Raw genomic sequence first — 27,128 nt, 5'->3', positions numbered from 1 at the left:
TGCTTGGGAGGGTGGAGGGACAGCACAGGAGGAGAAGACCCTCTATGAGATGGATTGATTCGGTGACTGGGGTAATCGGGATGGGTGTGTCAGAGGTAGTGCGGTTGGCGCAGGACAGAGCAGGGTTTAGGGCTGTTGTGCATAGGGTCGCTATGAGTAGCAAACGACTCGACGGCACATAACAACAACAACACTAGAAAATTTAAAATCTATAGTGCTTTCCTCTTTACTGTTGTAAATCAGAGATTGCAAACAGTGACCTTCTGCTTGCTTTTAGAAATAACGTTTTGCTGGAACATAGCCATGCCCATTTGCTTCCATGTTGTGCATGGCTGCTTTCATGCTACTGCAAGAACTGAGTTGTTGCTCGTGGGCTGCAATTTTGCATATGGCCTGCAATACCACAAATACTTACATCTGGACCTTTACAGAAAAAATAAAAAATTGTTGACTTCTTGTCAAATTATTCTGGAGAACCTGGCAGGACTTAAAATCAGATCTTAGGTCTGATTCTCATCCCAATGAGACTCTGCCTTAGGGAGAGAAAGACAAGGGCTCCCCTAACATTTTATGTGTGTTTCAGGCTCATGATGCCCTTTATAGCTAGCTTTCTAACTCTAAACCAAAAGCCTTAACTGCCTCTGCCAGGGAAAGTCTGAGACAAGAATAAAATGTGTAAATTGGCTGTAGAAAGGAACAGGTTTTGTACCGTTACCTTTTCGAGGTGCAGAGGAAACATTATTGCTAATTTCTAGCTTTCTAAAAGTTTTCTGTTAGAGACATTGAGCTATGTTTGATAGGTAGTGGCCCCTGTATAGAAATTCATCTTTCACCAACTATAGTCATAGTACATTTTAATAGTTTTGATATTTTTGACCCTAAAGCTTTCATCAGCAATAAGTATAAGGAGATGTGTGTAGTCATAGCATATTATTAAGAGTTATGTAGTCTTACGTTATTAGGAGCTGTGTAGTCTTAATATCAGAGGCATTGGTAGTTCAGTGGTAGAGTTCTCACCTTCCATATAAGAGGCCTAGGGTTGCTTTAGACCTGCAGAACTCAGCCACAGAACCACCCATCTTTCAACCTCAAGAGGAGTGTTTGTTGCTGAGATGCTAACTAAATTTCAGCAGGGTTCCCTATTAAGAATGGGCTAATGATCTTCTGCAAATCAGGGAGTGAAAACTCCATGGATCACAATAGTTCAAGCTGTGACAGATTCTGTGGTGGGTCTATGATCAGAAAGTGTTTTGTGTTTGGTGTTTTTTTTTCCCCCTCTTATCCCGTGGAATCGCTATGAGACGGTTTCTGCTAACACAGTAGTATCAATACCTTAGTTAACAGATACTTAAACTTCAGCCAATGAAAAATTCCTGAAAGGAGAGATGGAACAAAAGGTTAGGTGACATATCAGAACAAACCTGACCTCATCTAGATAATAGCCCACTGACGACGTAAACCTTTGAGTAAAAGCCAAAGCATGTTTAGAGCCTTTGTTCCGAAGTACATATTGGCATGAGGCTTGCTTTAAAATGTCTTGTTCCCAAACAAATGCATTTCCTAGGACAAGAGTCTGAATTTGAATCAAATTTACCACAAATTTGGGTGGTATTGGTGCCAATCAGCATGGGGCAAAGCCAGGCTACAGTGAATGGGATTACAGTATTCAGAATGAATTACAGGATGTGGGGCACATGATTTACCACTGATAGTAAACAGGACTTCACACATGGTGTACTTCTGCTGTGTGAGTTAGTTATTAACTGCAAAAAAGGGGAATTCATTTAGAAAACGTGCCCATTTTTTATGAGGTAAGGCCGCCTGGAGATGCATGGCATTTTAAAGCAAACAAATTCCTGGGAGAGCCTGAGCTTACCACCCAGAAATGTGGCAAGGAATAAAAACATTTACACCAGTTTAATATGAATGGTTGAGAAAAATATCTATTGCACATTGAACATGATATATGAAACCATAACCTACTCTTGTGTAGTAAGCAACAGGACCATTCACCTAACAGATTACTATTCGAGTTGACATTAGTCTGCATCTTTTCGATCTTCCCTTGCCAAGTGCTGGAGACTGTCAGGGAAAGCCCGCCAGGTACATAGGCACTGTTGGTATGGGGGTTGAGAGCTTATAAGATTCTTGTAGACAGAGGTTACCTAGTGACCTCCATGCTGCAAACTAGAGTGGAAATCAAAGGATGACAGCCAACATAAACAGTGGCTGCATGGGAAACGTCAAAGTCAAGACAAATAGAGGTGGGACTTTCTCTTTCTCCTGCTCCCCTCTGAGTCTATAAAATGGAGCTTATTTCCTATCTTTCAGTAGAAGAAAAAGTGCCATGTGGCTTTTTGGTGCCTCAGAAGTACTTCTTGGTTCATTCTTGAAACATAGGTAGAATATGACTACTTCAAAATATATTAAGGGGCAACTCTTGCTCTATCTTACTGTGATTTATCTGTTACAAACTGGATGCTAAGGAAGGAAAGAACCTTAGAAGACATGTTATATAACACTCTCCTCTTTTTTAGAGGAAACGGAGACTCCAGAGAGGTTAATGAGTTGCCTTATGTGAAATGTTAAGTGAAAGGTTGGCGTTTAGAACCCACATACTTTGACCCCTTGCCCTATACTCTCTCTAGTCTAACTTTCTGCACGTATATGAATATACACTGTTACATTACTTGGAGTTGCTGAAATCTCTTTATAGGACAATTAAAAATGACCCCTAGCCCATTTGTAATTTGCTTTGCAGATGGGCTAGGTAGTGACAAAGACATCTTAACAGGGCTTTTGTTTCCAATTTGTTGTATTGTTCTGGGCCTGTACAAGTCCATTTGAAATTATTGTCTTTATAGTTTTATAATTCAACTCATTCCTCTCTGCTCAAGTAATAGTAACAATTTGGGACTTGGGCACATTAACACAGTTTGGGAAATTTAGAGAATTAACTTTTCTGTCCATTGCATTTGTGGCACATTGAAATAAACTTGAGGGGCCAAGCTTTGAGCAAGAGATGTTCTTTGTTGTGTGATTTATGTGGGTTTTGACATTTCTATAATTTCAAACTCTCAAAAATTTTATTCTGATGTTTTGTCTGACATACCCAAACCCTTTAATTTAAGATCGCTGTAGTACTCTTGGTTTGTATTAATTCCATTTCATTTGTGTATTTTATGTATTTAGTGGTCATATTTGAAAAACATCTCTTGTGAGTGCTCTGTATAATTTTGGCAGAAAATTACTTTTTGTGTGTTTCTGCGATGATCCCCTGAGATCAGTTTTGCATAAATCCAGCCTTCTATTTTCAGATACAAATCTGTTGTGCAGATGATTCTTCTTAGAAGAAAAGTTGCATTTGGAGCTGAAAAATGTAAATTACTTTCCGTGGAAAATACCTCTCTGGGCCCCCATTTCCAAAATGTGATGATTGCATATTGCATGGCTTTGTGAATGCTCAGGAGACTGTTCGCCTTAAAATTAGAACATTTTTGATTGTGCAGCAGGTAGGATGAAGTAGTGTGGCTGCTTTTGCCACACTGGCCAATCAGTGGAAAGTGTCAGAAGGGAAAATGAAAGACCGAATGAGGGTGTGGCATTTAACCAAGGACACAGACAGGGTTTGGTTGAAGTGAGGGTATTGTGGATTTTGGGGTTTTTTTTACAATATAGGTGTGTGAGACTCTTAGACGAGGGGTAATTTGAATATAATTATCATCCTTTGTTTGCCATTCATCTTCATTTTTCCTTTTCATCCAGTACGCAGTGTTTCATCTGGTGTTTTATGGAAGGGCTTTTGGAATACATGTCCTTACTGCACACTTTACAAAGGAGGGGAAGACAGCAGACGCTGTCATCAGAAATGAATTCTGATCAATAGAAGGGCTAGTGTTGGAGGTATACTGGGCAATGCTGTAAAGCAAAATGTAGAATAACCATATTCTGTTTTGTGCCAAAGACTTGAGTTTGAGAACATTTACATCTGTTTTCAATAATTCCTCACATATGTTGCAGAATGTACGTTATCCGTCTTGTTATCCAGGAAATAACATTTGTTGCAAACAGTTTGCCAATTCGTAATTTTATTAAATTTGTTTATCATGCTGTGGCTTCATATGAGGTCTGAAAGATGGTGATCTTTGGTGTTCCAGCTGTTGTAACACTCTGCAGCAGGGCCTGGATTCCGGCATCAGTTGAAATTCCTTGGAAGGTTTAGACTCTCTTAGAACTGCAGTCTAAGAGCTTGCATTGTTGATGGGCGATTATTCTTGGTGAGCACAGAAACTTTGCTTGTATACTTTACAAACTTGTTTTCATTCCTGGCTTTCAAACATAGTGGTGGGACTGATGTGTTGAATAAGACTTCTTGTCAACCCTATACTCTCTCCTTTGAGACATGTTTTAACTATCAAACCTTCTGTATTTGGTTAGAGAGGACACTGTTCTCCCAGAGGTGAAGGAGGGGAGAAAGTCTTCAGAATTATTCAAAACCATTGCAAACATGTAACAGGTAAAATATCTTCTATAGAACAAAGAAATATTCTTTTGCTACACAAATACTACTATTTTCTTAAGGACAGATGTTGGTAGATGAAAAGCAAATTCAACCAGGTCTAGTTGTATTATTTCCTTCTTGTTGTTTTGTGCTGTCAAGTCTGAGCTAACTCATAATTGACACTCCAGCAGCTTTTCAGAGTCTGTAAATAGCACAGGAGAAAGTTATCCATTTTTCTCCCTTGAAGCAGCTGGTGGATTCAATCTACTTGCCTTTGCTTTGACAACAAAACTCTACCCTTGAAGCCATGAGAGCTCCCTTTTATAATGTTGTTGTTAGGTGCCATGAAGTCAGATATGACTCATAGAGATCTTATGAACAAACGATCTGAACACTGTTCTATCCTCACATCCTGACACACAAGAGCCCATTGCATCAGTCACTGTGTCGATCCACCTAGTTGAGGGTCTTTCTCTCCTTTGCTGAGCCTCCACCCTTCCCAGCATCATGTCCTCCAAGGAATAACCCTTCCTAGCAACATGCCCAAAGTATGTGAGGTGAAGCTTAGTAGAGCCATTTTCACTGTTTGCCAAAACTGGGAAGGAAAAAAAAATTTAAGAGGTCTGAAGGGTCTTTAAGGTGGAATTATAACAGTTTATTATAATCTCACCAGTGTGATCTTGGGGCCATTTGGATTTTCCTGAAAGATAGAATTTGGCATTTTCCAGACCAGAGTTTGCTTTTATGGTCTGGAAGTGGCAAGGCATATATATTTGGAGAACTAAAGATTATTCTCCTCCAAGAAGTTTTGTCAATCTGACCTTCTAGACTCTTATGATGCTGTGCACACAGCAGTAAGCTCTGCAGAAGAGAGCAAATAAAGGGAAGAAATATAGTGGTACGTGTTATTTTTACATCCTCAAGTAAATTCTCCAGCATTAAGGCTGACTGGAAATTTTCATCTCAGAGTTCTCATGAATGCCATTCTACTTCAGTGTTGTCCTCTTGAATCTCATTTTTATTATAGATCATTGAGGGAGATATTTCTTGTAGGAATTTGCTCAGCCAGATAGATAAGTGAGATGAGGTACTGTGGAAATATTGGACCAGAGGAAACCTGTTGAGGTCAGGTAGTCCCACTGTTCAGCCTGCAGGATTACGTACTACAGCCAGTCAAGGTGAAAAACTAACCCACCCATATTTAGAGAATTTGTGTCATCTAGAATGCAGAGAGTATGACCATTCTTGGGTATTTGTTTGAGCCACATGACTTTAGATGGTCTCCTGAGTACCTTCTGTGAGATCCAGCGAATGACAGAAATTTGAAGTTAGAATGTCTTGGCTTATCCCTCTAGCCTCCCATCCCGGGCAGGAATCCCTCTGATGCCACCCTGACAGGTGATCAAACAGACTTCTTGAATCCTTAAAGTGGTGAGAAACCGAGCACTTCAAGAAGCAGCCCAGGCCATTAAGAAGCACGTTTACCCGTTTACCGAGGATGCTGTTCTTTGTTCTGACAGGTTGCCGTGGTCCGGCAACTTTCCCCCATTCGTCCCAAATCTGATGTATGTGGGTTTTTTGTTTTAAATCACAAGAGAAAAAAAAATAAATCTATGATATTCAATAATAAGGCATGGGGAATTTTTTCCACAATAGGTTTACACCATTCTTCTGGTCTTATGATTTAAATGTCCAGATAAGTTGTTTCCTATTGCAGAAGAAAATAGACTTTTAATGTCTATTTTTTTTCCTCCTTGTTGTTGTTATGTACCATTGAGTCATCTGTAACTCATAGTCACCCTATGTAATAGCTCTGAACGCTGCCTTATCCTGAGCCAGTGTTACCATCTCTGACCCACCTATTCTTATTATCCAAGTTACTGTGTCAGTCCTTCTCATTGGGGTTCTTCTTCTCCTGCACTGGGCCTCCACCCTTACAAAGCATGATGCCTTCTCCAGTTACTGGTCCCTCCTGGCCATGTGACCAAAGTAAATCAGATTGAGCTTAAAATTCCTTGCCTCCAAGGGGCAGCTTAGTTTCCCCCTCTCCATGACAAGCCTGTTTGTTCACTTGATGATCCATGGTGGTATGTTCAAGACTCTTCTCCTGCACCACAACTCCAGTATCAATTCTTCTACTATGATTCTTAGTCATTCTCCCAATTCTCTTGTGCACAGCACGTAATGGCAAAGAGTATGGCCTGTATCAGGCATACCTTAGTCTCTAGGCTGACATTGCTCTTTAGCAGTTTGGAGCAGTCCCTGACAACAGATTTCACTAATGCAATTTGTCTTTACTTCCTGACTACTAGTGCCAAGAGTGTTGATTGTGGATTCCAAGTTAACGGCAATTGTTAACAACTTCAATCTCTTCTCTATCTATCATGGAACTGCCAGTTGGCCAAGTGGTAAGAATCTTGCTTAATGTTGAGCATTTTCTCCCTTAGTATATGTTAATATTGTATGTTAATATGAAAGATCCAATACTTAAATTGACTAGGAGTTTATCATTCTTTCAGAATGCATACTATGTTAATGGGTATTAAATTCTGGTTGATAGCTGGCTCAAGGATTGACTTATAAAACAAAGAACTATGAATAAAATTAATTTTTAAATAAACAGAACCTTTTTTCTTGACATATGTCAGTTGATTACCTGTATCACACTTTATTTATAATAAGACTTTCCCTTTGCTGTTGCCTTCAGAAATACCTGCTTATCTCAGTGTCCAATCCAAACCTTTCTTCTTTTTTTCTTATAACATATATTCTCTGACCAGCTATCACTTGGTACAGTTATTTGGTAGAATGTGACAGAATGTAAAACTCTTTGGTGTCTCAGCCCAGTCATGAAGCACTTTGAGTGTTACCTGAGAAAATGTGTGTAATTCCTTTAAATGCCCATTTTCTCATCTAGTATTCATCAATATACTATTCTGAGTTGGAGACATGGTCTGTGTGAACCTCAAGGAACATAGCAGGGACTCAGGAGATAGAAATTATTATTATTTTGCTTTAGTCTACTGGAGTTCTTACTAAGTCTGCTGTTGATCTTTCTCTATAGGGTATTAGAGTCTTATCTCTAGATGCTGCAAACTTGTGACCTTTGATTTTGAAATCTTACATGTGTTATCATACTCTCCCAGTTTCCTGGCTAAATAAGGTGGCCTTGTTAGCACGCAGTAAGTGAGCTAACTGGTTTCCCTTGTTCAGTCAAATGAACTCAGCAAGGTGGGAGACACCAGGAAGATTTTTTATTTTTGTGATTTTTAATAGAAGTTTACAGAAAAGCTGGATTTTCATTCATTTGTTGTTGCACATTTTCCTCCTTTCCCTCCACCAGTCCACTTAAAAAAATATATATTCCTTCATTGTTGCATAACTTCCTCCCTGGTACCTTCTGGCCATGTGCCCAAAGTATATCAGATTGATACACTCTTCCAGTCCTCTTTGCTATGTACCTCTTATTTGGACAGTTGCCATATAAATAATGCCCAAGATACCAGGGAGATTGGCATCAAGAAGGCATCAGACAGTGTACAGCAATCCTAGTGCCTATTTTCATGTTTATTTTATATTGATTTGCTTATAAAGTTCTTATACATTGTGTTTCACACTATTATTCATTCACAGGTTTTATATAATCATTCCCATTCATATTTTTTATAAAATTAATCACCATTGGAGTATGCCCACCATTACCCTGTCTTTTTGGGTTCCAGCCAGATCTTTCCCACTTATTTTACCCCCTTCCTCCACCCATCAAATTGTGCAACCCTGTGATTTCACCCCTAACCATCCTCACCCCTCTGCTTCAATCCTTTTCTGCCTTGGACCCATGTCCTTGCTTTACTTAAATAATGGTCTTATGCAGTATTTGTCCTTATGAGACTGAGTTAGCTTACTAAAACTTTCCAGTCTCTCCCAAGTTATGTAGTAGTTTCTCCTGAGTGCTGTATAGTATTCCATTGTGTGAATGTACCACAATTTCTCAATCCATTCAGTTATGGTTGGACATTTGGGGTGTATCCATATTTTTGTGATGGTGAATAATGCTGCTATGAACTTTGGTGTACAAATCTCTGTTAGTGTCTCAGTTCTACTTTCCTTGGGGTATATTCCTCATAGTGAAATAGCTGTGTCGTACAGAGTTTCTATGTTCAGGTTTTTTTCTATGAAACACTAAACTGCCTTCCAGAGTATTTGTACTATTTTACAGTCCCACCAAAAGTGTGTGAGAGTTCCCACCTCTCTATATCCTCTTCAACATGTATTACTTGCTGCCTTGCTGAACTTCGCCACTGCTACTGGGTTAAGATGGTATCTCACAATGGTTTTGATTTGCATCTCTCTTATTGCCAGTGATGAAGAGCATTTTTTTTTTATTCTGAGTATTTCTTCATGTTTCTTTTGGCCATCCAAGTGTTTTCCTCTGTGAAAATTCTTTCCATGTCTTTTGCCCTCTTTGTAATTTGGGTGATCAGTCTTTTTCTTCTGGAAGCCCAGTAGTAGTCTGTAAACTTTTCTTATGAGACTTTCGTCTGAAATGATTTTGTGAATTTTTTTTTCCTAGCTGGTAGGTCTTCTTTTCACCCTATTGGATTTTTTTTTATGTGCACAGAGATTTAATCCTTAGAAGGTCCCAATCATCAATTTTATCCTCTCTAGATTGTGCATTTCTCACTGTATTTGTCAGCCTCTTTATTCCATAGACTTGGCCTTTGAAGCCTGGTCCCAGTTAGTCTTTTATGTACTTTATGTTTTGGGGTCTTACTCTGAAGTCTCTGATCCCACCTGAGTTGATTTTTGTGTATATTGTGAGATGTGGAATCTGGTTCAGCTTTTTGCAGGTAGCTGTCCAGTTTTGCCAGCATCACTTGTTGAAGAAACTGTCATTTGCCCATTTTGTGAATTTTATTTCCGTATGAAATATCCATTTCTGGGTTCGTGATGTTCCTGTCATTGTACATATTGTACATACTGATTTAGTTATTTCCACTATGTAGTAGGTTTTGAGGTCAGGGAGTGCTGTGCCTCATTTTTGTTTTTCAGGAATGCTTTGCTTATTCAGGGTCTCTTTCCTCTCCAAATTAACTTGAAAATTTCCTTTTGAATCTCCTTGATAAATGAATTTGACCTGTACTAGAAGTTTGATAAGATTGTCATTTTCACTATACTGAATCTTCCTATTCATGAACAAGAAACGTTTTTCTATTTATTTAAGTCTCTTATTGTTTCTTCTTCCTTCCTTCCTTCCTTCCTTCCTTCCTTCCTTCCTTCCTTCCTTCCTTCCTTCCTTTTTTTTAATGCCAGGCCATACTTAGTGTTTTATTTAATAAAACAACCATGCCAGTAACCCTCTAAAAACACATACAGCTCTCTCCCTCCCCTTGTTCCCTCTCCTTGTTCTGCCCGCGTTGCTCTGCAGCCTCCTACCTCACACCAGCTATGTTCTTCTCCCAGCTCCCTGAATCCATGCCTCCTTCTGGATGTTTTAATAACGAACACATGTTAAACGTGACATGAGACACCCACAGCAAAGGAAGTGAGGGCCTTACTCCGTGCAGAGCATGGTGATCTCATGCTCGTAGAAGCTGCATGGGTCTTCCTTGGTGACGATCTCGAAGTCTATGGTGAAGATCAATAGGTCTTTTATTGTTTCTTGCAGAAACATTTTGTAATTTTCTTTGTATAGGTCTTTTGTGTCTCTAGGTTAATTCCCAAGTTCTCAATTTGTGGTTGGATCCACTTCCTAAAGTATGTGCCTCTGGACACCCTATGAACTTAGAGAAACAATGATAGCTATAGAACAGGGTTCAGATCTTTTTTTCATAGGGTCACCATGAGTGATGCTCAACTCGACAGCAGTCAACAACATTGTAAATGGTATTGCTTTCTTGGTTTCCTTTTCTGAGTTATCTTTGTTACTTTAGAGGAATCCCACTGACTTTTGGATATTTATCATGTATCCTGATACCCTACTAAACTGGTTCACTAGCTCTAACATTTTTTGTTGTTGTTGAGTCCTTGGGGTTTTCTGTGTACACTGTCATATCATTTACGTCTGGTGACAGTTTAATCATCTCTTTGCCAATTCGGATGCCTTTTATTTCTTTCTTTTGTTTTATTGCCCTAGCAAGTACTTCCAATACAATATTGAATAGAAGTGGGGACAATGGACATCTTTGTCTAATCTCTGTTCTCAAAGAAAATGCTTTTAGTCATTCTCCATTGAGAATGATGTTGGCTTTTGGTTTTGCATATATACTTTCCACTATGTCAAGGAAATTCCCTTCTATTCCTATTTTGCTAAGTGTTTTAATCAGGAAGGAGTGTTGGATTTTGTCAGATGTCTTGTCTGCATCAATTGCTAGGATCATATGATTCTTGTAATTTGCTTTGTTAATCTGGTAAATTACATTGATTGTTTTTCTTATATTGAACCATCCTTGCATACTTGTTATTAATCCCACTTGGTCATAATGAATTATTTTTTTGGTGTACTTTTGGATTCTATTGGCTAGGATTTTGTTAAGGATTTTTGCAACTATGTTCATGAGAGTCTGTAGTTTTCTTTTCTTTTTTTCCTGTAGTATGTACATTGCCTGGTTTGGGTATAAGGGTTATGCTTGCCTCATAGAATCACTCTGGAATTGTTTCTTCTTTTTCTGTTTTTTAAAATACCTTAAGTAGGATTGATGATAAGTGTTCTCCAAATATTTGGTAGAATTCAGCCATGAAGCCATCTGGTCCAGGACTTTTTTTGTGAGGTAGTCTTTTTATGACCTGCTGAATTTTTTTCTTTTGTGATAGGTTCAAGTGTTCTACATCTGTCCATGTTAATCTTGGAAAGGCCATAAATTTCAAGGAGTATGTTCATTTCCTATAGATTTTCAAATTTATAAGAGTATGTTGTTGTTATGTGCCATCGAGTCACCTATGAGTCATAGCAACCCTATGTACAACAGCCCTAAACCCTGCTTTATCCTGTGCCAATCTTATTGGCTCTGACACATGTACCCAGAAACCCAGTCACTGAATCAATCCATTTCACCGAGGGTCTTCCTCTTTTGTGCTGTCCTTCCACCCATCAAAGCATGACATCCCTCTGCAAGGACTGGTCCTGCCTTGCAACATGTCCAAAATATGTCGGATGAAGCCACCAAGGAGCAGCCAGGTCTCATCCTGTCTAAGGTGAACTTGTTTGTTTTTCTAGCAGTCCATGGTATATTCAATACTTTTCTTCAGCACCACAGCTTATCAATTTTCCTTCTATTATCTCTAGTCTTTATTCAATTTTCTGATGAATATTCCCTTTATTTGTGGCTTCCATTGTTTCTTCCATCATTTGTACTTATTCCTGTGGCTGCTCAAATACTCTAATATCAATATATATTCTTCTGCCATCTTGACTCTGGGATATTCATTGTGTCTTCAGTATTATGTTCTTGGTTTTGGTTTTTTGTTTTATTTTGTTTTAGAGTGTTTAAAAGTGCCTACTACTTTCTTGACATTATGTGAAGTTCTTCTTGATCATTGTTAGGCCATTCTTATTGTGTCTGTGTAAGTTATTAGTAGTTCTTCTCTTTATGATGTTATTGATTAGTTGGCAGCTTAAAATGCTCAATCTGAGCCATTCTCTCTACTGGAAGTCCTTTCTGGGAAAATTTGCTTTTCTTAAAGTTCTTCAGGTTCTTGATGGTCTGCAGTGCAACCCTGCAGAACTCTTCCTTTATTGTAGTCTACTGTTTTCCTTTGTCGATGGAGTGGCTGACTCGTTCAAGACCAGTGCTCTACTTGAGCAGTTTCTGTCTAGGGGAGTTCCAACTTGGCTGTGTTGTAGCTCAGCATGCCAGCTGAGAAAGTCTTCCCTTTGCTTATAGCTCTCTGTTCCAAACTCTCTTGTCCTGTTTGGTACCTGGGATGACTGTGCATGCATGGAGATAAGGATCCTCAAATGGAGGGACCTTTCCTCAGGGAAATTTCAGTCCTTTCTCTCCCCCTCACACACCTGAAAGTGCTGACTTTAGGGAAGAGTGTCTCACATAGAGGTTTCTTCTCTCCTGAAGCCTAATCTTAGTGCCTCCTCATAGAACCATTGCTTGGTGTTACAGGAATTTTAGTGGCTCTTAAAAGAAGTATTTTCTGACTTATTTTAAATAGTTCTAATGTGGGCCATACCCTTGTTACAGCAACCAAAGTATGACCAGAGCCCTGGAAACTCAACAGTCACTAAGATCAAGGATGTCCAACTTGTTGAGAGAAAGCATAAGGAGGTCGAACAAAGTGAAATTTAAGGTAGTTTATTAACAGTAGTACATTCCAGAGGGAGGAATGATCACTACCTGTGTAAATGAAAAGAGTGGAGAAGACAATGAGTTATGAGGAGTTAGATACTTATATAACCTGTTGGGGTGGGTTTCATGCAATAAAGTTTAGTAGTACTTGGACCAATAGGATGCTGTGGCTGGAGGTTCCCAGTATGGTTCATTTTTTGTGATGTCACTGTTGAGATCTTCACCTTCTTGGCTACTAATACTAATGAATAATTCTTAGGGCTCATGTCAGTACTATGAGGTGTCAGAGCCTTTGCTCTGTACATCTCCTGGATAATGACTCTCTTTCTCCCTCTTGCCTATACTTTATCTTATATGGGCTCAGATTGTACTCTAGCAACTTGTTTGGCAAGGATTCAGCAAAAACTTCAAGACAGTCTTTGATTTCAGCCCTATCCTTGACTCTCCTTCCCTGAATATTTGCTCCAATTTTTTAACAGCTAACTCATAACAATTTTATTTCAAGGATATTTCTGTGAAAGTTTCATTTTAACATATTTTTGTTCCTTGATTCCCCAGAACTTCTGTAATCTATCATTATTATTGTGGTGTATTGTTGAATTGGAACTGACTCATAGCTGACCCTCCAGTGGGTTTTCAGGAATAATGCATCATATGGGAGGGGTTTGACCCTCTTTCTCACATGGAACAATTTGTGGATAAGAACCATGTACCTTTGAGTTGGCAGCACAACTCCTTTCCAATAATCAATCCACCAGAACTCCATGTACCTTTGAGTTGGCAGCACAACTCCTTTCCAATAATCAATCCACCAGAACTCCCTAAATCTGCCATTGTTGTTGTTTTGTATTGTAGAGTAGGAACCAACCCATGGCTGACCTTCCAGTCGCTTTTCAGAGGCAGTAATTACAAGGAAGGGGATTGCCCATCCTGCTCTGGCAGAGCACCTGGTGCCTTTTGAAGTTCAACGCAGCTTCTTGCCACAGGCCACCAGAGTGAGGCTTCATTCTAGACAAAATTCCTTTCCATCTCTGGCTTTGTGAGACTATGAAACAGATTATTTTACTCCCCAAATAGAATAATGGGAAATATCTAGGTTGTCATGTGTTAGACATTCATTCAGAAAGAGAGAAAACAAGAAACATGTAATCATGTAATAATAAGAAGACTTTACTTGGAAACTTCTCAGTTGCATCGTCAACTTTTTCACTTATAAGAACTGGGTTTATTTTTGTTTTATTTTGTTTTGTTTTTTCTTTCTATAACTACAGGGTGCACTTCTGCTAAACTTTCTGCCATTATATAATAATCTCCTTTATTCCAGGTTCCAATAACATGCTCCTCATTGATTCTTAACTCTCACTAACAGCATCTTTTAAAAATTTTTTTTTCTTTTGCACTGGTTTACTTATAAAATTCATATACATTGTTTTTCACACATGATTTTCCCCATTTCCTTTACCCACCTCTCCCTCTACCCATCAAGTTGTGTGACCCTGTGATTACCACCCCTCCATCCTCACCCTTCTGTTCCCATCCTCACCCCCTTAGATCTTCATACTCATTTTGCTAGTTATCTATTTCTACAATATTGGTCTCATATAGTATTTGTCTTTATGGGACTGAGTTAGTTCACTCAGCATAATGCTCTCCATTCCCTCACAAGTTAGGTAATAATTTCCACAGTTATTGCTCCTACATGATGCATAGTATTTCATCATGTGACTATACCATAATTTCTCAATCATTCATTTGTGATTGTACATTTTGGCTGTTTCCAGATTCTTGCTATAGTGTGTAATGCTGCTGTGAACATTAGTGTACAAAAGACAAGGAAAACTTTTCACATATTTGGGTGGCCAACAGATACATGAAGAAATACTAAAAATCACTGGCAATTAGAGAGATGCAAATCAAAACCATAATGATATATCATCTTATCCCAATAGCATTGGAAAAGTTTATCAGGACAGCAAGTAATAAATGTTGGGAAGGATGTGGAGAAATGGGAACTCTTAACACTATTGGTAGGATTGTAAAATGGTACAAACATTCTGGAAAGCTGTCTGGCATTTCCTCAAAAAGCTGAACATAGACTTCAGCTCACTGCTCCACAGGAGAAAGATATGCTGTCTCTTCCTGTCAAGATGTGCAAACTCAGAAACCTGATGAAGGGTTGCTGAGAGTTGAAACAAGTTCCAGAGCAGCAGAGGTTTTCTGGTTTGGTATTTGTTTTGGAGGGCAGAAGTCCAACTGAGTCTGGCTAGATTAAAATCAAGCTGTCAGCAGGATTGATTCCTTCTGGAAACATGTTGTTAGGTGCCATCAAGTCAACTCAACTCATGTTGTTGCTGTTATGTGCTGTTGAGTCGCTTACGACTCATAGCGACCCTATGTACAACAGCCCTAAACTCTGCTCTGTCCTGTGCCAATCGCACCATCTCTGATACACCCATCCCAGTTACCCCAGTCACTGAATCAATCCACCTCATAGAGGGCCTTCCCCTCCTGCACTGTCTCTCCACTCTACCAAGCATGATGTCCCTCTCCAAGGACCGGTCCCTCCTTACAACATGTCCAAAGTATGTTAGACGGAGTCTCAGAATCCTTGCCTCCAAGGAGCCACCCGGTTTGACCCTTTCCAGGATGAATCTGTTTGTTTTCCTAGCAGTCCATGGTACTCTCAGGTTGAAAGCAGAAGCGGCTTCAAGCCCAAAAGGAGAAGAGTAGGGAGGAGACAGCCATAATCGCCCAGGTTTGCTCCACCCAGGGTGACTGTGATCCTTTGGCCAGAGAGTATGGTGCTGTGTACGTGGGAGTTGTGTTGTGTGCTGGCGGTCTCTGTAGAAAGGCGACTCTGCCTCCAGGAGCCAGGTGGGGTGGAGCTCTCCAAATAAAACAAGCGTAGAAGGAGAAGTGGCATCCACTTCCATACTAGCTTGCATCTGGAAACCCTATGAACCTGGAGAGAGGATGAAAGGCACCCAAGTGTCGAGGACTCTCATTCATAGGGTCGCTATGAGTCGCCTGCGACTCGATGGCACTTAACAACAACAACAACACCATGGAACTCTCAATACTCTTCTCCAGCACCACAGCTCAAAAGCATCAATTCTCCTTCTATCCATCTTGGTCCTTGTCCAACTCTCTGATACATAACAAGTGATAGCAAAGACCATGGCCTGTATCAGATGCACCTTAGTCTTCAGAGAAACACCATTACTCTTCAGTACTTTGGAGAGGTCCCTAAGAGCAGACTTTCCCCTGGAAATATGCCTTTTCATTTCCTGGTTACTGGTGCCAAGAGTGTTGACTGTGGAGCCAAGCAAACTAAAGCTGTGAACAATCTCAATCTTTTCACCATCCATCCTGATGCTGCCAATTGGTCCAGTGGTGAGAATCTTTGTCTTCTTGACATTGAGCCTCAATCTGTATTGGAGGCTGCAGTCCTTGACCCTTTCAGCAAGCAGGGTTGTGTCATCTGCATATCACAGATTGTTTATAGATCTTCCACCCTACATTCCTCCTCATAGAGCCCAGCCTCCTGGATAATCTGTTCTGCATATAGGTATGGAGACAGGACACATCCCTGGTGTACGCCCTTCCCAATTTTGAACCATGCAGTGTTTCCTTGCTCTGTTCTAACGACTGCCTCTTGGTCCACGTACAGGTTTCTCATTAGCACAATCAAGTGTTCTGGGATTCCCATTCTTCTCAGAGTCAGCCACAGTTTTTTTATGATCCACACAGCCAAGCGCCTTTGCACAGTCAATGAAACACAGATATACATTCCTGTGGTATTCCCTGCTTTCAGCCAAGATCAATCTAACATTACCTACAATATCCCTAGTACCACGTCCCCTTTTAAGCCCAGCCTGGACTTCTGGCAGTTCTCTGCTGATGTGTTGTTCCAGTCGTTTTCGGATAATCTTCAGTAGAATCTTGCTTGCATGTGAAATTAATGATATTGTTCTATAGTTTCCACACTCTGTTGGGTCACTCTTCTTTGGAATGGGAACAAATATAGATCTTTTCCAGTCAGTTGGCGAAGTGGTTATTCTCCAGATTTCTTGGCACAACTTGGTGAGCACGTCCAGGGCAGCATCTATTACCTGGAATATGTCAATTGGTATACCATCTATTCCTGGGGCCTTTTTTTTGGCTATTTCCTTCAAAGCAGCTTGAACTTCTTCCTTCATCACCATAGACTCTTGCTCATATGTTGTTTCATGAAATTCTTCTGTGTCTGCCAATTCCTCTCCATACAGTGACTCGGTATATTCTTTCCATCTTCTTTTAATACTTCCTGGATCATTTAATATTCTGCCTAAAGCATCCTTGATTATAGCAATTCGAAGTTTGAATTTGTTCTTCAGTCCCTTTTGATTTTCTGACTCCAACTCCTTGCATATTTCATTGTAATATTTTACTTTGTCATCCCATGCTGCCTTTTGAAATCTTCTATTCAACTCCTTAGTATCTTGAGTTCTTCCTTTTGCTTCGGCTTCTCTGCACTCCATTACAATTTTCAGCGTCTCTTCTGACATCCAATTTGGTCTTCTCCTCCTCTTCCGTCTTTGCAATGACTGTTTGCAATCTTCCTGGATGATACCCTTGATATCTTCCCACAACTCATCTGGTCTCGAGGCCTCAAACCTGTTCCTGAGATGGTTCTGAAATTCAGGTGGTATAGACCCAAAGTCATATTTTGGTTCCTGTGGACTTGGTTTAATTTTCCTCAGCTTCAGCTTAACTTGCATATGAGTAGTTGGTGATCTGTTCCACAAACAGCTCCTGGCCTAGTTTTCACAGCTGATAACTCATAGTGACCTTTAATCAACAGATATGAACTTTACCATAGCTTGTACCATCCTCACAATCTCTAATATGCCCAAATCACTTGTTACAGCCACTGTGTCCCGTCAGCTCACTTCGATAATCCAGGACTACTTCCCCATCTCAAAAATTATTAACTTAAACACATCTGCAAAGTTATTTTCTATAAAACAAAGTATTTAGTATTTGGGGACATAGGATTTGGACATATTTGGGGATCTCTTCTGCTGTCTACCACATTGCTAAACTTTTAATTCGTCTAACTTTTGGAAAGGGAGTTCTGGTGGCTTAATGGTAAAGAATTGTGCTGTCAACCCAAGGGAATGAGGTTCGAATCCACCAACTGCTCTGTGGGAGAAAGATGGGCAATGTGATTTACTACCTCGGAAAACCTGCTAGAGGGTCAGCTTTGGCTCAGTTCCAACCTGAGGGTACACACCACCACCGCCACCAACAACTTTTAGAAAGTAGGTAAACAAATGTAGTAATGGAAATAACTAACTTAAGAGTCAGAGAACCTGGACTTCAGTCTCACTTGTATGATTTAAAAAAAGTGATATGACTTAGAATAATCCATTTCATTTTAGATACCTCAAATTTGTCGTCTATGAAATGAGACTATTAAGCTGAGTGATCATCAGGGCTCTTTGGGACTCTCCATTTTTAGGGTTCTTTAGTTCTGGATTTCCCTTAATCAAGTGCTGCTTTAGAAATAAATGATGATAAGCTCCAGGTTTTTTAGGCTGGATTCCCTAAGATGGTGCTGAGATTTGCTGCTGGGCTTTCAGTTGAGGTTACTATTTGGCTTCCTGTTGTTGTTCTTGCCCGGTCATGGATTTCCTGAAGTAGGGACTTATCAACAAAGAAGAAGCATTCTTAAGCATTGTTTCTCTTGGGAGGTGCTTGGAATATGTAAGAAAGCAGTATGCTGAGGGAACTAAGTGAGGCTCATAAGGACAAATATTGCATAAGACCATTATTATATAAAGAGAAGGATAACGAATAAGATGAGTATAAATGTTCAAAGAGGGAAAGAGAGGAGAAGACAAGAGTTCTGAGAGTAGAGAGAGAGAGAGAGGAAATCCTGGATCGAAAATTTTGATGGGTGGAGGAAGAGGTTGAAGGAATTAAAAAAAGACCCTGTGGGGATCTGAAAAGTCAGGAAAGTGGTAGGCATAGACCAATGATGATCAATTTTATAAGACTCAGTATGTGGGAATGATCATTTCTAACACAATGTGAATGAGAAAGTAAACCCCAAAAAGTTTAAAAAAGGAAATAAAATAATCATCACTGTGAAATGGAAGGAGAGGGTCAGGGTGATGAAGTTATTAAAAAAAAAAACGAGCTCTGCATAGAGATTTTTGTATGTTCTCTGCTTGGAAGCCATGGCCGAGGAGGCAGGAAAGGCATGCTAGAGGCTCCTGTCTTCAACAGGAGGAGGAAGACAGTCCTTTGGATTGAATGCGCTTTGGCTTTTGCAAGATCCCTGCAGCTGCAGAGGAGGCTCTGGCAGCCAGCACATGTTACAGAGCTCCAGAGAGTTGGAGGTGACGTCTGGCACGGAGTCCTCCACGAGCTGAACAGGCAAATTAACTCAAGCTGAGGCCTCAAAGAAATCGGGTCAAGAAATGTAAGCCCCACATCTAGGAGCATTCAGAAGAGGAAGTGGGGTTTCTTTCAGTTTGTCCTGCAGGACACTGTGCCACTGGGGACTCATATACAATATTTCTCTTGTTACTAAAGGGTAGTAAGTAAGATGATGAAAATTTGAAAAGAGGTCCCTTAGGTAGGCCTTAGGATTTCCCAAATTTGTTCTGCAAGGCTAGCTTAAATACTGTGTTGCTAAAAAGAGGAATCATCCCTTACACCTTTATTTGGTATTCAAATGTGCATCCTACCTTTAATCCTCATATTTGCACTCATTATTTCCTCTGCTGGAAATTCTCACACACTCTACCACCTGTAACAGTCTTCCCTGCCAGGATCAGCTCTTTCTTCCCCCCAATGCTCTTTTGCTTCTCCTAACTTCCAGTTGCATTTCTGGTCTTTAGTATTATTATTTTAATGACGTTGGCAACCAGGGGTATTTAAGTACATCATTTCCTCTCAGTTAATTAAGACATGTCGGGATGAGCTCTCTCATGATAGCTCACAGGGGCTTTGGTGGCCTAGCAGGCAAGAATTTGTGCTGCCAGCCCAAAGGCAAAAAGTTCATCAACTCCACCAGCTGCTCTGCAGGAGGAAGATGGGCTATCTCCTCATGTGCGAAGTACAATCTCTGAAAACTCTCTGAAGGATCAGCCTGTGAGTCAGTTCCAAGTTGATAATACATAGCAATGGAAACCATAGAGGAATAGCTTCATTCATATATTAAAAACGTAATGAAGAGTCTACCGCTATAACCATAAGATTCATCAGGTACACAAGCGATAATAAATCAGTATGTGTGTATTTCTCTGTATCTATCCAAGGTGCCCTAGTGGTGCAGTAGTTAACTCAAAGTTGAGTGACTTGAACTCACCAGCTGCTTCTCAAAAGAAAGATGTGGCAGGCCACTTTAAAGATGACAGCCTTGGAAACTGAGTTCTCCTCTATCCTATAAATCATCATGAGTTAAAATGGGCTAAATCACAGTGGGTTGGTTTGTTGATTTTGATGTAGATATTTTAATGCACAATATAGTGGTAGATCGCATGGGAGATAGGAGTGAAGTAGAAAATCAAATACCAGGCCTTAGGAATATCATATTCTAATCGTAGTGATGACATTGCACACTACTAGTGAGAGCCAGTACTGGGTAGGGTTATAATGTTCAACACAGATGGTCACTCCTCCCATAGTTTAGAGAGGAGGAAGATATCAATCTAGAGTGGTTGAACTAGTTTTTATGAATGAGGGACAATTTGAATGAGTCCCTGAGGAAAGACTACAGAAACATCGTAACATGTCTTTTACAGATTTGAAGGTATTTTAAAATGTAAAATAGTTTCATATTTGCCTATACAACACTAGTAACATTTCATGTCAGTTTCTTTTTCAAGAAAATAAATCATAGAGTAGACATAAAGTAGTACCAGTTCAAAATTAATTTACATGTATTTGTAATGTGTGTGCAGTTTTTCTGTCTCCAAGCACTTGGGTCACACATGCCTTTGCTATTGCTAAATACCATCAAGTTGAGTATGACCCTTAGAGACCCTGTGAATAGAAGATATGAACCCTGGGCTATCCTGTGCCATTGTCACAGTCTCTGACACACTAGAGCCTGTTGCTGCAGTCACTGTGTCAATCCACATGATTGAGGTTCTTCCTCTCCTTTGCCATCCCTCCACTCTTCCAAGCGTGATGTCCCTCTTTCAGGAATAGTATCTTCTAGCAACATGCCCAGAGTATGTGAGACAAAGGTTTATCATCTTTGCCTCCAACACCACAGCTCAATGGCATCAAGTCTTCTTCTGTCATTGTCCAGCTCTCTGATGCATAGCAAGTGATCAGAAAGACCATGGCCTATATTACGTGTATCTTAGTCCTCAAATCCATAAACTTTAAAAAAAATTATTGAAATCCATCATATGGATTTGAGGGCTCGAGAATTCCAAAGATCCTTTGGATTTGTGGCTCCCAGGAAACCTGAGGAGTAGAGCTTCAATAAGTAACTTTTATGTGACATTGATGAATTTCTAGTTAAGATTTCTTTATTTTTCCTTTTTAACTATATCTTAATTCTGTATGTTAAGGTTTAGCTTCTTTATTGTTTAGCTGATATATTATAAAGACTTTTTGTACCTGATGCCAGAAGCTGAATTTTCAGCTATATTGAACTATATGAACAATTGAGTAAATTAAGTGTATAAAACCACAGTGAGTAAAAGGGCATTTTAAAAAAGGTTAAGGGCTGAAGCAGCAACTAAATACAATTAATGAAATATTCTCTTTTTCTGATGTCCATAACATTATCAGTGAAGGAAGGTTAGAACCAAAAAACCACTGTGGTTAAAACTGTTGATAGGACAATGTGGTTTTATTGAATATATAATATGATTACTTCATTTGTAATGTACTTTGCAATGCATGCTGAGTCAAATGCAATACAAATTCTAATATAATATTCAGCATCGCAAATGCAAAGAAAAATATATTGTCTCGTGAAATAGAATTTAAAGTGATTTTCAATGATTCTGAATATTTAATACAGAGCAAACATATTATTCTTCTGCTTTTCATGCTTCTAATTAAATGATAAGGATAAAGGCAATCACTTTAAAATAAATTCTGAATGATTATTTCTTAATATATTATAATGCTTTTGCTATTTTGAACTCTTGGCCGCTGGCCAGCTTGCCCTGCTTTATATGGGTCATTCAAATATTGGGATAAATAAGTTAAGACTTGATTTAGGCAACATTTCTGAATTTTGTAATAATATAAATATTGTCTTGTTTGTCAAAGCTGTATGAGTGTTTTGACTTTCTTATGGAAAAGTGGAGAAAAATACTGCTGCGTAAGTTAACACCAATGTGTTTGTTTGCTCCTCTGTGATCTATGTTTTAAACAGTCTTGATAACAAAATGTATTTCTTGATTTCTTGCTGACTTATTGGTTGAAAGTTCTGTCTAGTGAAGAGTGAAGGCATATTTCAAATACTTTGCTATGTAATAGAGATTTCAAAAGTGAGAGAAAGTTAGAGGAAGGAGAGAATATCCATTTCTAATATGGAATTCTAGTAGCTGGGACAGCACTGCTTGCTGTGGCCCGTGGTTCTCTGATGCCAACAATTCTGGGCAAGGCACCTAGCCTGCCCCTTTCTGGTGCCAAGGCTGATGGATTTAGAAACACAATGGATGGAGTGCTGAAGTTTCTGGGGGAATCAATGGGAAGAGGAAAAATTCTCCATGCCTATCCTTCACTTAGCTTTTTATTTTTAACAAATGAAAAATACATAGAGCAGTTGTCATTTGTTAAAGTGTAGCAGAAAGAGCGAAACAGGCCAGTGGAGGCTTCATCAAGAACGCTCATTCAGAATGATGAATGTGGCTAAACACACATTTGTTCGTAAAACTTGCAGAGTGGCTGAGCATCATTAAGCATGAGAAATAGGTGCAGCATGCTGAGAAGAGAGTGGAACAAACAGATGTTGTGAATTTTCACAGGCATCCTTCATCTACCAGTCCATCATTAATATAGTTGAAGGTGATCCTTTCTTTTTATTTAATAAGCACAAACAAAGTGCATGTGCTGTGATTCTGCTGAACACACTTCTTTTTCTGGAGACCTAAGGGCGTGCACGGATGAAGGGTATGTAGGCAAATCAGCTCTGCATGTGCCCATCCCAGAATGTCAGCCTGGAGGCTACAGCTTGAACCAGAGGGTCTTTCATCTGTCCTTTCCTTCGTCCTGCAGGAGCCCTGATGGTCTTATTACCCTGTCTGCTACCTGGTGTTTGCATTTTTAGTAGAGTGAAGAGTCTGGCTTTAGAAGGTAGCTTATGGGAGAGAGTTGTGCTGCCAGCCCAGAGGTATGCAGTTCAAATCCACCAGCTGCTCCAAAGGAGAAAAATGAGCAATCATCTCCTGTGCAATTTATTGTTTCTAAAATCTCACTGGAGGGTCAGCTAGGAGCTGGTTCAGAGTCGACAGTATATAACAACCCTTCTAATAGTTTATTCTAGGTTTTACCCAGATTGTATGATAATGCTTTACAATTTGTTTTCTGATATTAGCTGGCCACAACCTTTTTTCACCTTACAAATGAAACTTCAGACCTCTCTACCTTATTCGACCCTGCTTCTTTTCGTCTCTTCACTTTCGCATTCAAGGCCTTCAAGAGATTAGTTCTTGGTTTGCATGTACCTATCAAGTGTTTCTCTGCCTTTGTGGGTAGAACTTCTAGGGAGCTCCAGTGGTCTGTAGGGAACTGTCTTGCTAACTCAGCGGTGTCACCTCTCTGCTAGCTCGAGTCTGGTTAGCAGGGCAAAAGTGGGCAGTCTCCTCCTGTACCATTTACAGCCTCCGAAAACCAGCTGGCGGGCCAACCACAGACAGTCCTGACTTGATGACTATGAGAGCTGGACAGGAACCTCAGTCTTTCTTTTCCTTGTCTGTTACCAAAAATGAGGGGGTCTTCTTCTTCGTAGCCCTATTTTCCGAGGCTGGTACATGATGGTAGTTCAGGCCTTCTTCTCATGGTCAATTCAAAGAAGAACATTCTGTGAATTCTAAAAAAAACACTCTAAAATTATTATGAGTATTGATTGATTATTAATTGCACAACAAATTCTCTATGGTGTTTTAGTTGTCATATGTCTAAAGCTCTTTTGTCCACTTGCCTTGGGCTTTTCATTTTGTTTCAGAGACATTGAACCTATGATACCATACTTGCTTAGGGCATATGTGTCCAATTAGTATGTGTGTATGGGGGTATTTTCAGACAGGACTAGCAAGGGGGGTGAACTAAGAGACAGCAGTAGGACACTAATACAGAGTGATGAACCAGATATTGCTTTTTCTTACTACTACTGAACTATGAAGGAGCTCTGGTGGCCTAATGGCAAGAAGCTGTACTGCAATCCCAAAGGCACATAGTTTGAGACCACGAGTTGCTTCACAGGTGAAGGATGGACAATCTCCTCCTGTGGAAATTAACTGCCTCTCAAAACCCTTGAGAGAGTCAGCTATGTATGGGTCAGTTCTGACTCAATGGTATACAAAAACAATGAACTATGAAGATGAAAATAACTTAGAACTCTGTAGTTGTCCCAATTTTTATACCAAATATGAATTGCCATAAGTTTTGTTTTACCTCAAGGCAGAAGTGAGGTACTGTGTAGTAAGTAATTTTAGAATACAAACTATGTAATAAACATCTCATGACAGACTGAAAAAAAAAAAGAATACAAACTATGTACTGGTGATCTCAATAATTATTGAACTTGTTAAATGTACCATTGAGCCTGGTTTCCGATGCTTTGATTTGGCACGTTATGTGTGTTTGTGTGTGCTTTCATTTAAAGACCTTCACCTCTGCTCTCACAGGGGTTTTTGACAATGCTCCAGTGTTTGAGTGTTTTCTAGCTCTGGTGTGAGCGTATCTCAGAGGTTACAGATGACAACACTGAGGATTCATCCTGAAATAAAGAGGAGCATGTTTTAGCTGATAGTGATTCCACATTCTTTCCAGGGGTAATAATAACTGGGGTTCTTGAAACCTTACCAATATGATGAAGTAACCACACGTGCCTGGAGGAGTGATTTCATCATCTCCTTCCTTGCATGACACAATCTCAAGTGCAGCCCACATCCCCTTGGAAACTCTGAGTCGCTCTGGATTTCTCAGGTTTTTTATGCAACATCTTAAAGAACCTGAAGCTTGGGATGTGATGTTTTGTCTGCGTGAACAATTGCCTTCAGGAAGATGTACACCACATAGATTTGAACTGATCCTGGGACTTGGGGTCCTGGGTTTTGGCTACTACAGGCTGCTTTCCAGCCTTACAGACCCCAAAAGGCTTCAGGCTGCTCAGGCCCTCGCTTACGTGTGTAGGAAGGAGGGGTGTGTGAATGTGGAACTTTCTGGAGTGTGATTTGCCTTTTGACTTAAGACTCCCTCTGCCACAAAGACTTACCTGTAAGTGAGAGGCAGTGGTATTTTATGTGCTAGCCAAGTGACTATGGTGCAGGGACTCTGAGATCCAAGCCTTCTTCAGATTATTAGTGTTAGAGGCAAAAGGAAGGTGAGCTTTACAGAGCACTTTTGGGTAACCTGCATGTTACCAAAAAAGAAAACATGTTGATTAGAATGTGTAGGAATCTCTTCTGCCACCTCAAATGTAGGGAGGGTTTGCATGTCTGTAAACTAAGCAATGAAAATTGACTGTGTTCTAGGTTAGAGGTGGGCTGGATTTAACCTGGGGATCATTTGGCTTGTCTGTTTTGATATACCCTGTCAGTTAATAATGGCTTTTATATTTTATACATTTGATTGGAAAAAGAGAATCAAACCACAATACTTGAAGACAAATATTAAGAATATAAAATTAAAATGTCAGTGTCCATAAGTAAATCTCATTCTATTATAGTTTGGAATTTAAAAAAGATGGAAAATTATTTTTTCCTTTTATTAATCTATGCATAATATGCTTGGTTTTTCCTCTTGGGCCACAATGTCTAAAATAGTATTTTTTTAAAAAATCTACCTCTTTATAGAAAACATTTCCTGAGCTTGTTCTAAGTAATTTTAGAGTCTCTTTAGATGATTGGTTTTTAAACTAGCAATCATAATCTATCAGGGGTTGGTAAAATCAACATAAAGAGTGGCAACTAGCATTTTATAAATAAATGAAACAATAAAATAAAAAAAATTAGGATAGAAAATACAGTGCATTACTTAAAGTAAACTTAAATTTTATTTTATGAAATTTTTCTTCCAAAGAGCTTGTGTGTGTGTGTGTGTGTGTGTGTGTGTGTGTGTGTACATTCATTGGGTCACCACGTCAACAGAGGTCAAAGTCCCAGCACCGTGAGCTTCATAAACGTAGAGAACCTGTCATTCATGCTTCTTTCCTTAACAGAATGCCTGTGGGTGGGGGGATGGTGAGGCGGGGGAGAATAGGCTTTTATAAATGCTTTAGAGGATAAATGAATGAGTTCAGGGAAGAAGTAAGGCATAATCATTGGCACAGCTAATGTGTTTGCCTCAACGTATGTAACTTCCTGAAATAGGAACACAAATATCAAATGGTGGCACAGATAATTTGTTTTCTCTGTATCAGAAGCTACACAGAAAGGTTGGTTCAAGTTTTGTCCTAATGAATATGTCCTTGAAGTTCTGTGATGACTGTTATGTAAGTATGAAGGTAAGCTCTAGATGGAATGTCCTGTGTTCAGGTACCAGCTTCAGGTACCCTGAACTCCTGGGAACTTAGGTCTAGTCACCTCTGCCTTCCATGCTCAGTTCCTTTATCCTGGGTGCATTGAGAATGACAGTCATAGTTGCCTTTCTTTTCATCTGTGAGGATAAAGTCAGGCAATATGGTGGTGTTGTTATATGATGTCAAGTTTATTACTACTCATACCTTCCCTATGCACAATAGCTCTAAACCCTGACCTATCTTGAGTCAATCTCACTGTCTCTGACACACCTACTCCCATTATCTTAGTTACTGTGTCAATCCATCTCAACCAGGGTCTTGTCTCCTGCACTGTCCCTCTCCTCTCCAAGCATGATGTCCTTCTTAAGGACTGGTGCATCTTGGCAACATTCCCAAATTATGTGAGATGAGGTTTCAAAATCTTTGCCTCTAAAGAACAACTTGATTTCACCCTTTCACGGTATATTCAGTATTCTTTTCCATCACCACAACTCAAAGTTATCAATTCTTCTGTGATCTTTAGTTACTGTCCAGCTTTCTGGTGCACAGCAAGTAATTGCAAAGACCATGGCCTGGATCAGAGGCACCTTAGTCTTTAGACTGACATCATTGCTCTTTAGCACTC

General features: G+C 39.7%; 1 protein-coding gene across 1 annotated transcript in view; it reads right to left on the bottom strand.

Annotated features, from left to right (window-relative positions):
• LOC102850710 (zinc finger MYND domain-containing protein 12-like) overlaps positions 1-27,128 on the bottom strand; it is a 72,114-nt gene that overhangs the window by 32,375 nt on the left and 12,611 nt on the right. The window contains exon 4 of the mRNA XM_006887562.1: positions 10,060-10,129. Coding sequence (XP_006887624.1) covers positions 10,060-10,129 — 70 coding nt within the window. The remainder of the gene's footprint in view (positions 1-10,059; positions 10,130-27,128) is intronic.

This window comes from Elephantulus edwardii, unplaced genomic scaffold (genome assembly GCF_000299155.1).
Source record: "Elephantulus edwardii isolate Elephantulus edwardi_28Jun2011 unplaced genomic scaffold, EleEdw1.0 scaffold00058, whole genome shotgun sequence".
In the NCBI taxonomy this organism is placed as follows: Eukaryota; Metazoa; Chordata; class Mammalia; order Macroscelidea; family Macroscelididae; genus Elephantulus; species Elephantulus edwardii.
Note: the sequence above shows the minus strand (reverse complement) of the source record. Positions and strands in the feature narration are given on the sequence as shown.